Source organism: Lepidochelys kempii, chromosome 24 (genome assembly GCF_965140265.1).
Source record: "Lepidochelys kempii isolate rLepKem1 chromosome 24, rLepKem1.hap2, whole genome shotgun sequence".
In the NCBI taxonomy this organism is placed as follows: domain Eukaryota; kingdom Metazoa; phylum Chordata; order Testudines; family Cheloniidae; genus Lepidochelys; species Lepidochelys kempii.
This window is the reverse complement of record NC_133279.1, coordinates 11,203,058-11,218,600: the sequence shown is the minus strand read 5'-3', so window position 1 is coordinate 11,218,600 and position 15,543 is coordinate 11,203,058. Positions and strand designations below refer to the sequence as shown.

General features: G+C 52.2%; 1 protein-coding gene across 3 annotated transcripts in view; it reads left to right on the top strand.

Annotated features, from left to right (window-relative positions):
- Positions 1-15,090, top strand: part of CFAP45 (cilia and flagella associated protein 45) — a 51,151-nt gene extending 36,061 nt beyond the window's left edge. For 2 of the 3 annotated variants that reach the window (XM_073322485.1, XM_073322486.1), the window contains 8 exons: positions 904-1,074; positions 2,354-2,532; positions 2,747-2,921; positions 3,305-3,451; positions 4,086-4,199; positions 5,731-5,924; positions 6,683-6,907; positions 14,876-15,090. In XM_073322485.1, the coding sequence (XP_073178586.1) occupies positions 904-1,074; positions 2,354-2,532; positions 2,747-2,921; positions 3,305-3,451; positions 4,086-4,199; positions 5,731-5,924; positions 6,683-6,907; positions 14,876-14,951 (1,281 nt within the window). In that variant the 3' untranslated portion in view covers positions 14,952-15,090. The remainder of the gene's footprint in view (positions 1-903; positions 1,075-2,353; positions 2,533-2,746; positions 2,922-3,304; positions 3,452-4,085; positions 4,200-5,730; positions 5,925-6,682; positions 6,908-14,875) is intronic. The other variant, XM_073322487.1, reaches the window with a different exon arrangement.
- Positions 15,091-15,543: the final 453 nt, after the last annotated feature.

The following is a 15,543-nucleotide window of genomic DNA, read 5'->3' as shown; positions in this document are numbered from 1 at the left end:
ACCCAACATGACAAAGTTTGCATTGGATACCACACCATCATTTTAGAAAGATGAACGTGGGGGTGTAGGGTCTTCCCCCGAGGTACAGAGTGTCACAGTGGGGTGCAGACTGCAAGGAGGGGGTGGGGTTTGTGACCAGCCAGGCCCCAAATCATGTAGGGCTTTACAGAGGAAGCCCCTGGACAAGCTCATGTCTATGGGCCAGCGAACTGTTTATGCTGCTAACCCCAAACTGCTTCCCTGTCAGGGGAGAAGGGTCATTGTGCTCCAGAGTGACCTCTGGTGACTTCTAGCAATTGGCAGAGATCTGGAAAGAGCTCTCCACCCAAATGCTCCTAGCAGCAGAGACGTGGAACTTGTACCCTACACTGGGACCCAAGGGAGCAAGCCCAGGCTCTGATGGAGGGGTGTAGGGATCAGCCAGTCCCCACAGTTCATATCCCAGTGAGAATCCTCACCCCCTGTGGGGTGGGGAGACAGCAGTGCTACAATCTCAGGAAGTTCTGGCAGTGGAGAGAGTGGCTCATTTAATGGGCTTGGGTGGTTGCTACCAAACTCAGGGATCCCATGGAGGAAGGAGCCTTCTGTACAAAGCCGCTGGCTCATGAACACAGGATGAGGGGGTATATCACAGAGCCCATGGTTCCAGGCAGCTCTCCTGTCTCGGAGACGATAGGATTCGTGCGTCTTCCTCAGCACTGCTGCCTCCCTGAAGCACCCCCCAGGCAGGCCCAGCACTCCCCACAGTTCAGGTCAACCCCACCCAGATATGGTGTCATGGTGGTGCTGGCCCAGACGAATCTGGCTTGTGACAGCACTCTGGAGCGAGGGTCAGCCAGTCTCTTCAGCGCCAGGAATGTGGTGTGGGGATCCCTCTGTCAGCAGCCTGCCTTTCCCCTCCAGGCTGGGGTGAATGAGCGCAAGAACGTCATGAAGCTGAAGGGGATAGTGCAGAAGAAAAAGGAGAAGCTGAGTGACCTGGAGGAGGAGGCCAAGGAGCGAGCCCAGTACCTGCTGCAGCGGGCCAACAGGATGCGCATGGAGCAGGAGGACGAGGTCAAGGAGCTCAGCGAGGTGGGGTCCCGGGCTCTCTGCTCTGCAGTCTGCCCCTCTCCCCAATAACTAGGCCCTTCTGTGAAGCAGGTCAGTGCTGTACCCACTGACCCATGGCACTCAGAGCCAGGTTTATCCAAAGCAGGGCAAGCTCAGCCTTTCCCTGGAGGGACCCTGTACAGGGAGAGGGAAGCTGAGTCTTCTTGGCCCCTGTGCGATAGCTGTCAGTGAAGGTGCCTGCTGTGATGGTGCAGATCATGACTTGTCTACGAGGAGTGGGACCAAGACTCATTCCACATGGTACCACTGGCCAGCCATCTGATAGCAAGGACTTACGGTCACTACTGACCTGGGCTGGATATGAACTGGTTACCTGTGGGGGGGAAGCTCTTTGGGTCATTACCAGCCTCCTGTGCCATGCAGTCCTTGCTGTACTCAGATGTGAGGAAACCTGGGTGCAGAAAAGTTAAGTGACCTGCCCGAGGGCACACGGTGAGTCAGTGGTATAGCTGGGAATAGAGCTAATTCTTTGCTCTAACCACTAGATAGATCATGGTCTGTTTCTTTCTCCTTGAACTGTCTCTCCCTTCTCCTCCCCCGTGTGCAAGGTTGAGCCAGTGTGGTTCTTTGTCATAGAATATCAGGGTTGGAAGGGACCTCAGGAGGTCATCTAGTCCAACCCCCTGCTCAAAGCAGGACCAATTAAATCATCCCAGCCAGGGCTTTGTCAAGCCTGACCTTAAAAACTTCTAAGGAAGGAGATTCTACCACCTCCCTAGGTAACGCATTCCAGTGTTTCACCACCCTCCTAGTGAAAAAGTTTTTCCTAATATCCAACCTAAACCTCCCCCACTGCAACTTGAGACCATTACTCCTTGTCCTGTCCTCTTCTACCACTGAGAATAGTCTAGAACCATCCTCTCTGGAACCACCTCTCAGGTAGTTGAAAGCAGCTATCAAATCTCCCCTCATTCTTCTCTTCTGCAGACTAAACAATCCCAGTTCCCTCAGCCTCTCCTCATAAGTCATGTGTTCCAGACCCCTAATCATTTTTGTTGCCCTTCGCTGGATTCTCTCCAATTTCTCCACATCCTTCTTGTAGTGTGGGGCCCAAAACTCGACACAGTACACCAGATGAGGCCTCACCAATGTCGAATAGAGGGGGACGATCACGTCCCTCGATCTGCTCGCTATGCCCCTACTTATACATCCCAAAATGCCATTGCCCTTCTTGGTAAGAAGGGCACACTGCTGACTCATATCCAGCTTCTCGTCCACTGTCACCCCTATGTCCCCACAGATGATCCTGAATGCAAAGTGCCAGGCGATCCGCGATGCACAGATGCTGGAGAAACAGCTGATTGAGAAGGAGCTGGAGGAGGAGGAGAAGCGCCTGGACCAGATGATGGAGGTGGAGAGGCAGAAAGCCACCAAGATGCAGGAGGAGCTGGAGCAGAAGAGGAAGGAGGAGCAGATCAGGTGAGCAGGAATGCCCCTCCCCCAGCACTGGGCAGAGCTAGTCATAGTGCAGCCCTTCTCCCAGCACTTCCCACTTCCAGTGCAAGGTGACAGGCACCCAGGGATACCTGCCTGTGTGGCCATGGGGCATGGCCAGCATAGCAGCCCTCAAGGCAGGTTTTGCAGACATTTGTGCCGGGGACAATATGATGGGCCACTCATGTCTCCCTGCCAGAGACATTGTTGTGTCCTGTTCTCAGAGGGAGGCAACATATCATCAAGCAGATAGAGAAGAACCAAGAGGAGAGGGCTATGAAGGCGGAGCAGCGGGATCAGGAGGCCCAGGAGATGCTGGATTATCTGGAGCAAATGCAGATGGAAGACCTGAGGGTGAGAGAGATATATGTAAGGTGAGGTGTCAGAGATTGATTCTGAGCCCGTCCAACCACTCTTCTCTTGCTCCCAGCGGTGTAAGTGAGGAGGAGCTCTGCTGCCAACCCAGCGCATGTGAGAGGAGACTCAGACTCCGGCTCTCTAGTATCCCCTGGGGCCCGGGGAAGGGGCAGCCCAGAGCTAGTTAATCTCCTCACGGTTGAGGACTATGGGAAGCAGACAAGGAGCCCACTTGGAAAGTGGGCTCTTCAACCCCAGCCCAGTAGCTGGCCCCTCTGTCCCTCCTGGTGCATGGTACCAGGAAGGCTCCAGGCAAATGCCAAAGCAAGAATGGGCCGGGGCTGGGGCCATCTTCCTGGGGTCCCTCTCTCATGGCCACCTTGTCTTGTACCTTTCTCAGGACATGGAGCACAGACATGAGCAGAAGATGAAAATTCAGGCTGAGATTAAACGTATCAATGATGAAAACCAGCAGCGTAAGGAGGAGCAGCTGGCACAGGAGAGGATGGCTGACCAGCGGGTGCTGCAGTACCAGAAGCAGAAAATAGTATGTTCTGTGGGCAGGGGGACAAGAGACCAGGTGGCATTCCTGCCCAGTAAATTGAGCTGCATGTCACCATGAAGGTTCTGCTCTAGTTTAGCCAGGAGTTCTGGGCCTGGTGCAGAAATTACTGGGTGAGGTTCTCTGGCCTGTGCTATGCAGGACTTGAGACTAGATCATCATAATGGTTCCTTCTGGCATTAACATCTGTGAATCTGTCAGCGAGATCCATCTGTGCTGATGGATGTCCATATCCCACAGGCAGAGACACACATCTGTATGTACCACGTTTTCTGCTCGTGAGCATTGTTCAGCTGAGAACAGAGGGAGCATGTCTGGAGAGCTAAATGCTGGCCCCTGTAAGGAGTCCAGACAAGAAGGGGAACAATTTACTAAGGGTCGTGGTGGATTCTCCATCACTGACGAGTCTGGATGTGTAGCTAAATATCTGTGTTAGGAATTATTTGGGGGAAGTTCTCTGGCCAGTGTTATACAGGGGGTCAGAGATGTGTGTGTGAGCAAAAGACAGAGACGCTGGGTGTGTATTATGCTGTGCACTCGCACGGGTTGGCGACGGGGAAGGGTTACTGTTAACAGCCCGGGTGCAGTTCATTGACCCGGCGCTGTTTGCCTGGCCCAGGCACGGGAAGCAGAGTTCGAGGCTGAACAGGAGAAGATCCGTCGGGAGAAGGAGATGGAGACGGCACGTCTAAGGGCGATGCAGGAAAAGGCCCAGGATTACCAAGCAGAGCAGGTAACATGCTCGCAAAGCCTGCCCCCATGCCAGTCCGTCTCCCTCCCTCCCTCTCTCTCCCCTGCTTCCATCCCATCCCAGCCATGTCAAAACCTCAAGAAACCCAATGGGAGTAGCAGGGGAATGGTTCCTCTTGCCAGGCCAGTCCCTAGAGCCCTAGTGGTGAAGGGGGCATGGGTGGGTGGCACCCCATGGCCAGGACACCTGGTCAGAGTGCATTACATCTGCACGCTCCAGAGCCAGTGGGCGGAGGGGCCAAGCAAGGGGCCAGGGGAGATGCTGCATTCTCTTAACAGACTTGCATTGAGCAGCATGTTCCCCAGCCCCAAGGAATTAGCAGCTTCCCTTCACACAGAATGTCTGTCCCCCTTGCTGGAGCTGGCAAGGGGCTAGCAAGGGCAGCTGGGACAGAGATAAGATGGAGAAGCTGGAGCTTCTCTTCTCTGCTGGCTGTCCTGCCAGGAGCCCATCACTCAGCCCATGCTGCTGCGAGGAGGGGGAATATTTCAGTGAAACGCACTGAGAAATGGACCTTGTTAAACCAGTTGTGTTGCCCTGTTGAGGCACTGTGGTGTAGAGCAGCCTTCCCTTCCCCTGCCCTGGGAGGAGGTCTCACCCCATCCCTCGCCTTGGCAAGGGACCAGGAATGATGCTGCTGCCTCACATACCTCTTGGGGGTCTCACAGCAAAGCAAGGGAGACATGAGAAACCTGTGTCCACAGGTCTGTAACCTAGCTGAGAAAGCTCTGCTCTTTGTCCTGGAGAGGCAACCTCAGGAGCACAGCCAGGCCTTGCTGCCATAATGGGGTAGGAGGCAGGTTTCTCAGGTGGCCCCAGCCCACAGCTCTGGAGATCCTATCAGCCCCTCAGTGGACCCACTAGAACCTGTGTTATGCGCTCCCAGCAGCCTGCCTTGCTCAGGAGGTGCCTGCAGCGTCCTATAGATCAGGGATAGACTATTTTTTGTCAAGGTACAGTCCAGATCCACACTCCAGAGAAAATTTTAAAAAAACCACACACAACAACGATAATAAGTCAGAAAAAAAATTTCAGGGTCTGTTCAAAAGCATCTGGCAGTCCGGATTTGGCCCACAGTCCGCGTATTGACTACCCCTGCTATAGATGATCACTGGCTCTGAAGGACCATGAGGACCCTGAGGCTGTGAGCTGGGTGCCAGCATAACTCAGATGGCACCAGCACATTGTTCTGTATCTTTCTTCTCTCCGTTCAGCTCAGATCCCAAGTCTAACAAGGTTTCTGTAACGTCCAGCACCACTGGCTCTGCCCATGCTCAGCCACTCTGGCTGGGTCCATCCTGCATCACTAGTAGGAGCATACACATAGCTGGATGCTGTGCTGTGGGGCAAGAGGCAGGACAGAATCCAGCTGTTTCCTCTGTAACCCAGACAAAGGGAGCCCAAGGTCCTGAGCAGCAACAGGGGCTGTCTGTCCTGGGCCCCGCATCAGGTGTGTGGGGCTAGGGTCCTTGCTCTGCTCACAGTGGGAGTCAGTGCTCTCCCTTCCTGGCAGGATGCGCTGCGGGCCAAGCGGAACCAAGAGGCCACCGAGCGAGAGTTGCGCCAGAAGGAGAAGGAAGCTGCGCAGAGGAAGGCAGAGACTGAAGCCATGCTGAAGAGGAGCCGGCTGGAGCAGATAGCCTACAAGGAGCATAGCCTGGCTGTGCAGGTGCAGCGGGACCGCAAGGAGTTCGAGAGGATCCTCAGGTAGCACAGGTGGCGCTGGTGGGGTCACTGATGTAGTAACTGAGGCCCAGCCCCGGAGAGCCAGGTAGTTCAGGGACCAAGTTCCCAGTGATGTTGTGAAGCACCCCTGGTTGTGCACCTTCCCTCTGCCCTGTCCAGTGCTGAAGGGACTGGGGGCTGATCTCCTGCCCCCTCAGCACCAGGGTTTCCTTCAGAGGCTTTTCACACCATTAATTTTCTTTATATGGACAATGGTTTTATGGATCTTTGATCACATGATCAGAAAATTCTACCCAGCATGCACTGTGTCATTTCTGCCCCTCCAGCTTTGAGCAGCATAGTGGGAAGCAGGGTTCTGTAGAAAATCTCCCTCTGTATGTCAGGCTCACGCTGCTCTCTGTGCCCACCCAGCTCCCAGGCTGAGCAGCCATCAGCCAAAACACTGGGCCTGAGCTGCCTGCTCAGACTGCAATCTGCCTTGGACTGCACGGGGAGCCTGCCCATTACAGATCTGCCTGGGGAGCCCAGCTTCCCCCATGAAGCCATGGTGGGGAGGACACAGCCTGGGCAGTCAGCAGCAGGAACAAGGAAATCCTTGTCTGCATGGGAGGGTGTGTAGCATGAGAGTGGGGAAATGAAACCGGAATGCATCAGGAGGAACCTATGGCTGCAGCATGGGCCAGAGCCTTGGACAGAGGGTTATTTGCCTTTCCAGCGCTGCTGCTGGGGCAGGCGGCAGTTCAAGCACAAGGGTCATGCAGCCCAATGTCTCCCTGCAGAGCCCAGCGGGATCAGATTGAGAAGGAACGGAAGGAGCAGGAGCGACGCGCAGCCCTGCAGGTGACGCACGCCGACCAGGTGCGACGCCAAGTGCGTGAGCATCAGCAGAAGCAGGTGCAGGAGAGAATTGCTACCTTCGAGGAGGGCAAGCGGCTGAAGGAAGAGGCACGCCGGCGCAGTGAGCGTATCAGCGAGATCAAGAGGAAGAAGATAGAGGAGCTCAGGTGAGGTTGCAGGGCCAAGCAGGAGGCCTGTGCCTTGGGAGTCTGGGCTCGGCTGGGCATGATATCAGCCCATTCCAAGTGCTGGGAAAGGCCATGGGAAGGGCTTAGAGGGTCACTGCTCATGCAGCACAGTCCAGCAGGATACCCCGTTACATTTTGGGGTGTAATCCAGACCAGTAAGGGGTTGTGCCCTGTAACCCTGAGTGCTGTAAATGTTCTGCTGCTATAGTTCACAGCTCAGATACCAACAGCCAGCAGACAGGCATGCGATATCTTGAGTGTCTGTGTGCTGTGCAGCCCTGGGTCAGCACTTCTGACTTCAGCAGCCTGTCACAACATAACAGTCCCACCCTGCCGTCCACCAACTTTGGTTACACCTGGGAGGATGACCCTGTAGCAAACCGCCAACTCACTGGTACAGCACCTCCTGCTGGTTGTCTTGGGAATTAGCGCTTTAGCATACAGAGTGCCTCCTACTGGCCAGTGTCTTGCCTGCCGCTGGCCCCTGTTTCCCTCCAGATCCCGGTGCCCTTTGCCCTGGGGTTCTGCCCCTGCAGTACCCCCACACTCTGGGTCTCCCCTCCCAGTGGAAGCCCCAACCCTCTCACTCACCTTGCCTCAGTGACTACTGCCAGTCATCATTTAGCCCCCGCTTACTGGGGCTAACTGCAGTCTGTCATGGCCACTCATCATTGGCAAGGAGATTGGACCAGCTGCCTCTGCCTGTCTCTGGTCTGCACCTCCCAGCCCCTGCATAGGCCGTTGCCAGGCTGGAGCTTTCCCCCAGCTCTGCTCCAGGTACCCTTTTTCCCTGACAGCTAGGTCCTTCTCTTGCCATAGCTAGAGAGAGACTAACCCAGCTCCTCCCTGAGCCCTTATAACAGGTCCAGCTGTGGCCTGATTGGGGCGTGGCCCCAGCTGTGGCTGCTTCCCCAATCAGCCTAGCCTTTTCTCTCAGGAGCGGGGTAACTGCCCCGCTACAGACCCCAACACCCTTCCAGTCCTGAATTTCCCCAAAACCATCTGCCTTGAAGCATCCAGCCCTGTCCTGGATCACTCAGAGAAATCAGGGTCGTTTATTCCTTTGAAGAGACAGTACCCAGCAGCTTGCCCTATTAATTGGAGTTAACAATTCCTTCAATTCAGACACAGCACTGGGTTGGTTTAGATTAAAATAAAACCAGTTTATTAGCAACAGGGCACAGGTTAAGTGATGCCAAGTAAAATATATAAAGGGGGAGATGGTTTCAAGAAATCAAAGTGAAAACCCGTATTTAAAAGACTGAAACTTTATCTAGCAAGGCACTGTGTTTTGCTTAAGATGGTGTCACTGACCAGTTACTCATGGTCCAGCATGGCTGACTGTCCTTCAGTCAGGACCATCACAGAAATACAGGGCACTGGTTCCCTTGTCTCCATGGTGAAGGATAATAACTCAGTGGTTCACTGTCCCTCTCTTTATGGTCCAGTAAACCTTTGAAAAGCTTCTCTCTTAAAGTGCATTGATCCTGCTTCAACAAGGATGAAGGCTTCCTGGGGGTGGTGTCTCCATCAGCCGTTGATAGTTTAGTCTTCGCCTCTTCCCCTTGTTCACTGAATGGCTTTGTTACCTTTCATGTAAATGTAGCTTCATTGTCTCTGCCTGGTGATGAGGCTGGTTAGACAAGTGAATACACAGTCGTTTATGGTCTAGACATGCTGACTCCCCAACCACCAGGTGAGATTTAATGGTTCTAGGTTTCAGAGTGGTAGCCGTGTTAGTCTGTATCAGCAAAAACAACAAGGAGTCCTTGTGGCACCTTAGAGACTAACAAATTTATTTGGGCATAATCTTTCGTGGGCTAGAACCCCAATTAACAGTAGGATACCAAGGGAGGAAAAATAACTTTTATAGTGGTAATGAGAGTGGCACATCTCGTTAGACTGACCTCACACTTGGTAGGGCAACTCCCATCTTTTCATGTATGTATACCTGCTCCTGTATTTTCCACTCCATACATCTGATGAAGTGGGTTCTAGCCCACGAAAGCTTATGCCCAAATAAATTTGTTAGTCTCTAAGGTGCCACAAGGACTCCTCGTTATTTTTGAATGGTTCTGTTTACAATTCCATTGTCACCAGTCACCTGCTTCATTGGTATGCAAGCCATGGGCAGACCTGTTTCTACTTTGTTCAAATACAGACTTTAAAACATAGTCTCAAGGGATGTTCATAACTCTTCATGCAGCTTTGTCACATCTATTCTACAATGATAGTATTGACCTGTGCATTAGTAGTTTTCAGATGATACCCCACAAGGATAGTTTGATCCGTGCTGTGGGCGTAGGGCAGAGGTGGGCAAACTACGGCCCGCAGGCCACATCCGGCCCACAGGACCCTCCAGCTTAGCCCCTGAGCTCCTGGCCTGGGAGGCTAGCCCCCGCCCTGCCAGCCTCAGCGCACCATGCCACGCTCTGGGTGGCCGAGCAGTGCAGTTGCAGAGCTGCAGCCTGACCCAATGCCCTGGGCGTCACAGCTGTAGCGCTGCCAGCCACCGGTGCGCCAGGCAGCGCTGTGAGGGGGCAGGTGGGTGGATAGGGGTCGGGGGGGGTCAGAGGGCAGGGAACGGGGGGTTTGGATGGGGCAGGGGTCCCGAGGGGGGGGGAGTCAGGAATGAGATGGGGATCGGATGGGGTGGCAGGGGTGGGGGATCTGAGGGTGGTCAGGGGACAGGGAGCAGGGTGTGGTGGATGGGGCAGGAGTCCCAGGGGGGCCATCAGGGGACAGGGAACAGGGGGGTTAGATGGGGCAGAAGTCCTGGGGGAGCTGTCAGGAGGCGAGAAGCGGGGGGGTCGGATAGGAGGCGGGGACCGGGCCACACCTGGCTGTTTGGGGAGACACAGACTCCCCTAACTGGCCCTCCATACAATTTTGGAAAGCCGATGTGGCCCTCAGGCCGAAAAGTTTGCCTGCCCCTGGCGTAGGGTGTGAATACAGGGGTACGTAGGGTCACAACCCCATCCCTGCTTTCTCTCCCCATATCCACTCCCTGGTTCTGGGCCCAGCAGGGTAGATGGGGGCTGTGGAGATGATGGAGTCGACAGGGAGATGGGGAGGAACAGCTGCTGGGCAGAGCTGGGCAGGCCAGAAGAGGAAGTTGGTTAGCAGGATCCCCATCTTAGAATCCTAGAATATCAGGGTTGGAAGGGACCTCAGGAGGTCATCTGTCCAACCCCCTACTCAAAGCAGGACCAATCCCCAACTAAATCATCCCAGCCAGGGCTTTGTCAAGCCTGACCTTAAAAACTTCTAAGGAAGGAGATTCCACCACCTCCCTAGGTAACACATTCCAGTGTTTCACCACCATCCTAGTGAAAAAGGTTTTCATAATATTCAACCTGAACTTGAAGACCACTGCAACTTGAGACCATTACTCCTTGTTCTGTCATCTGCTACCACTGAGAACAGTCTAGAGCCATCTTCTTTGGAACCCCCTTTCAGGTAGTTGAAAGCAACTATCAAATCCCCCCTCATTCTTCTCTTCTGCAGACTAAACGATCCCAGTTCCCTCAGCCTCTCCTCATAAGTCATGTGTTCCAGTCCCCTAATCATTTTTGTTGCCCTCCGCTGGATGTTTTCCAATTTTTCCACATCCTTCTTGTAGTGTGGGGCCCAAAACTGGACACAGTACTCCAGATGAGGCCTCACCAATGTCGAATAGAGGGGAATGATCACGTCCCTCGATCTGCTGGCAATGCCTCTACTTATACATCTCAAAATGCCATTGGCCTTCTTGGCAACAAGGGCACACTGTCGACTCATATCCAGCTTCTCGTCCACTGTAACCCCCCTAGGTCCTTTTCCGCAGAACTGCTGCCTAGCCATTCGGTCCCTAGTCTGTAGAGGTGCATGGGATTCTTCCATCCTAAGTGCAGGACTCTGCACTTGTCCTTGTTGAACCTCATCAGATTTCTTTTTGGCCCAATCCTCTAATTTGTCTAGGGCCCTCTGTAACCTATCCCTACCCTCCAGCGTATCTACCTCTCCTCCCAGTTTAGTGTCATCTTCAAACTTGCTGAGGGTGCAATCCACACCATCCTCCAGATCATTAATGAAGATATTGAATAAAACCGGCCCAAGGACTGACCCTTGGGGCACTCCACTTGACACCGGCTGCCAACTGGACATGGAGCCATTGATCACTACCCACTGAGCCCGACAATCTAGCCAACTTTCTATCCACCTTATAGTCCATTCATCCAGCCCATACTTCTTTAAGTTGCTGGCAAGAATACTGTGGGAGACCGTGTCAAAAGCTTTGCTAAAGTCAAGGAACAACACGTCCACTGCTTTCCCCTCATCCACAGAGCCAGTTATCTCGTCATAGAAGGCAATTAGATTAGTCAGGCATGACTTGCCCTTGGTGAATCCATGCTGACTGTTCCTGATCACTTTCCTCTCCTCTAAGTGCTTCAGAATTGATTACTTGAGGACCTGTTCCATGATTTTTCCAGGTTTCAGAGTAGCAGCCGTGTTAGTCTGTATTCCCAAAAAGAAAAGGAGTACTTGTGGCACCCTGGAGACTAACCAATTTATTTGAGCATAAGCTTTCGTGAGCTAGAGCTCACTTCATCGGATGCATAAAGTGGAAAGTACGGTGAGGAGATTTTATATATACACACAGACCATGAAAAAATATACATTGTAAGGAGAGTGATCACTTAAGATGAGCTGTTACCAGCAGGAGAGTGGGGTCGGGGGAGAGAAAACCTTTTGAAGTGATAATCAAGGTGGGCCATTTCCAGGAGTTAACAAGAACATCTGAGGAACAGTGGGGGGGGGGGAGGGGAGGAATAAACAAGGGGAAATAGTTTCACTTAGTATAATGACTCAACCACTCCCAGTCTCTATTCAAGCCTAAGTTAATTATATCCAATTTGCAAATTAATTCCAGTTCAGCAGTCTCTTGTTGGAGTCTGTTTTTGAAGTTTCTTTGTTGAAGGATACTCACTTTGAGATCAGAAATCAAGTGACCAGAGAGATTGAAGTGTTCTCCGACTGGTTTATGAATGTTATAATTCTTGACATCTGATTTGTGTCCATTTATTCTTTTATGTAGAGACTGTCCAGTTTGACCAATGTACATGGCAGAGGGGCATTGCTGGCACATGATGGCATATATCACATCAGTAGATGTGCAGGTGAACGAGCCTCTGATAGTGTGGCTGATGCGATTAGGCCCTATGATGGTGTCCCCTGAATAGATATGTGGGCACAGTTGGCAACGGGCTTTGTTGCAAGGATAGGTTCCTGGGTTAGTCGTTCTGTTGTGTGGTGTGTGGTTGCTGGTGAGTATTTGCTTCAGATTGTGGGGCTGTCTGTAGGCAAGTACTGGCCTGTCTCCCAAGATCTGTGAGAGTGATGGGTCGTCCTTCAGGATAGGTTGTAGATCCTTGATAATGCGTTGGAGAGGTTTTAGTTGGGGGCTGAAGGTGACGGCTAGTGACATTATGTTATTTTCTTTGTTGGGCCTTTCCCGTAGTAGGTGACTTCTGGGTACTCTTCTGGCTCTGTCAATCTGTTTCTTCACTGCAGCAGGTGGGTATTGTAGTTGTAAGAATGCTTGATAGAGATCTTATAGGTGTTTGTCTCTGTCTGAGGGGTTGGAGCAAATGCGGTTGTATCGTAGAGCTTGGCTGTAGACAATGGATCGTGTGGTGTGGTCTGGGTGAAAGCTAGAGGCATGTAGGTAGGAATAGCAGTCAATAGGTTTCCAGTATAGGGTGGTGTTTATGTGACCATCGCTTATTAGCACTGTAGTGTCCAGGAAGTGGATCTCTTGTGTGCACTGGTCCAGGCTGAGGTTGATGGTGGGATGGAAATTGTTGAAATCATGGTGGAATTTCTCAAGGGTTTCTTTTCCATGGGTCCAGATGATGAAGATGTCATCAATATAGCGCAAGTAGAGTAGGGGCATTAGGGGACGAGAGCTGAGGAAGCGTTGTTCTAAGTCAGCCATAAAAATGTTGGCATACTGTGGGGCCATGCGGGTACCCATAGCAGTGCTGCTGATTTGAAGGTATACATTGTCCCAAAATGTGAAATAGTTATGGGTGAGGACAAAGTCACAAAGTTCAGCCACCAGGTTTGCCGTGACATTATCGGGGATACTGTTCCTGATGGCTTGTAGTCCATCTTTGTGTGGAATGTTGGTGTAGAGGGCTTCTACATCCATAGTGGCCAGGATGGTGTTTTCAGGAAGATCACCGATGGATTGTAGTTTCCTCAGGAAGTCAGTGGTGTCTCGAAGATAGCTGGGAGTGCTGGTAGCGTAGGGCCTGAAGAGGGAGTCTACATAGCCAGAGAATCCTGCTGTCACTGGTTGAGTCATTATATTAAGTAAAACTATTTCCCCTTATTTATCATAGAATCATAGAATATCAGGGTTGGAAGGGACCTCAGGAGGTCATCTAGTCCAACCCCCTGCTCAAAGCAGGACGATCCCCAATTAAATCATCCCAGCCAGGGCTTTGTCAAGCCTGACCTTAAAAACTTCTAAGGAAGGAGATTCCACCACCTCCCTAGGTAACGCATTCCAGTGTTTCAGCACCCTCCTAGTAAAAAAGTTTTTCCTAATATCCAACCTAAATCTCCCCCTCTGCAACTTGAGACCATTACTCATTGTTCTGTCATCTGCTACCACTGAGAACAGTCTAGAGCCATCCTCTTTGGAACCCCCTTTCAGGTAGTTGAAAGCAGCTATCAAATCCCCCCTCATTCTTCTCTTCCGTAGACTAAACATCCCCAGTTCCCTCAGCCTCTCCTCATAACTCATGTGTTCCAGTCCCCTAATCATTTTTGTTGCCCTCCGCTGGACTCTTTCCAATTTTAACACATCCTTCTTGTAGTGTGGGGCCCAAAACTGGACACAGTATTCCAGATGAGGCCTCACCAGTGTCAAATAGAGGGGAACGATCACGTCCCTCGATCTGCTGGCAATGCCCCTACTTATACATCCCAAAATGCCATTGGCCTTCTTGGCAACAAGGGGCACACTGTTGACTCATATCCAGCTTATTGTCCACTGTAACCCCTAGATCCTTTTCTGCAGAACTGCTGCCGAGCCATTCGGTCCCTAGTCTGTAGCGGTGCGTTGGATTCTTCTGTCCTAAGTGCAGGACTCTGCACTTGTCCTTGTTGTTATTCCTCCCCCGCCCCCGCCCCTCCCTCCCCAACCACTGTTCCTCAGACATTGTTGTTAACTCCTGGAAATGTGCTGGAAATGGCCCACCTTGATTATCACTTCAAAAGGTTTTCTCTCCCCCCACCCCACTCTCCTGCTGGTAATAGCTCATCCTGAGAGATCACTCTGCTTACAATGTATATTTTTTCATGGTCTGTGTGTATATATAAAATCTCCTCACTGTACTTTCCACTTTATGCATCCGATGAAGTGAGCTCTAGGTCACGAAAGCTTATGCTCAAATAAATTGGTTAATCTCTAAGGTGCCACAAGTCCTCCTTTTCTTTTAATGATTTTTCCAGGGACTGAGGTGAGGCTGACTGGCCTGTAGTTTCCAGGATCCTCCTTCTTCCCTTTTTTAAAGATGGGCACTACATTAGCCTTTTTCCAGTCATCCGGGACCTCCTTCGATCGCCATGAGTTTTCAAAGATAATGGCCAATGGGCTCTGCAATCACATCTGCCAACTCCTTCATTGTGACCAGGCAGCGGGGCCCCAGGGGGAGCAGCCAGAGGGACAGATTTAAATTCCATGGCGAAGAGGCCCCCTGCCCCACCAGACAGAGGCCCCACTGATCATGGTGAGGAGGCTGGTAGTGCCAAGTCCAGTGTGGCCCTCCCAGCTGACTCTATGGGACCTGGGAGAGATGGGGGCTCCGACTGTGGGCTGGACCCATACCCCAGCATTCTGCAGCAGGGCCTTGGGGCTTTCAGTGACATCCCTTCCTTTGTTTTCTTTGTTTCTAGAGCTGCTGGCCTGCCTGAGAAGTACTGTGCCCAGGTGGAGCGCCGAGCCCTCGTTGGGCCAGCCTCCGTGCACTGAGGGTCTCCAAGGCAGCATTGCCTAGCCCAACCTGGCTCCACCGCACAGAAAGGAATAGCAGCCCAGCCTCGCCAGGGGCTTAGATTGTATATTTTGTTAGTTTCTGAGAGTATGTTTTTTGAATAGAGATATTTATGGAGGTGTTGGTGTCCTTCGCTTTACTGTGTCCCCAAACCAACCCCACCAGGGAAGGTGGGAACAGCATCCCCTCTCCAGCTCGACCCAGCTCTATGGGCTGTGGAGAGTGGCTCACCCATGCTCCCCAGGTGAGAGGGACGCATTAGAGGGTACCTCCCCTCCGCTTCCATGGAGGGGCTTATGTCAGGTCCTGGACATGGGTGGTTCAACCACAGGCTTCCTGGGTTACTGTGGGCAAGGTACATGGGCATTTTCTTCACTGTGCTACAGTCCTTAGCTCAGTTACATGGGGCTGCTCAGCCAGCTTGCAGCTTGTGGCCAGAGCCAGACCAGCCAGTCACTGGCAGCAGGGAAAAATCCCGGCTTGATCTGTTCCCATATCCCCATGTCCATCAGTATAGAATGCTAAAGGCTGGAGTTGTGCGCTGATGTCTGAGAAGAGCAAGAGAAACCA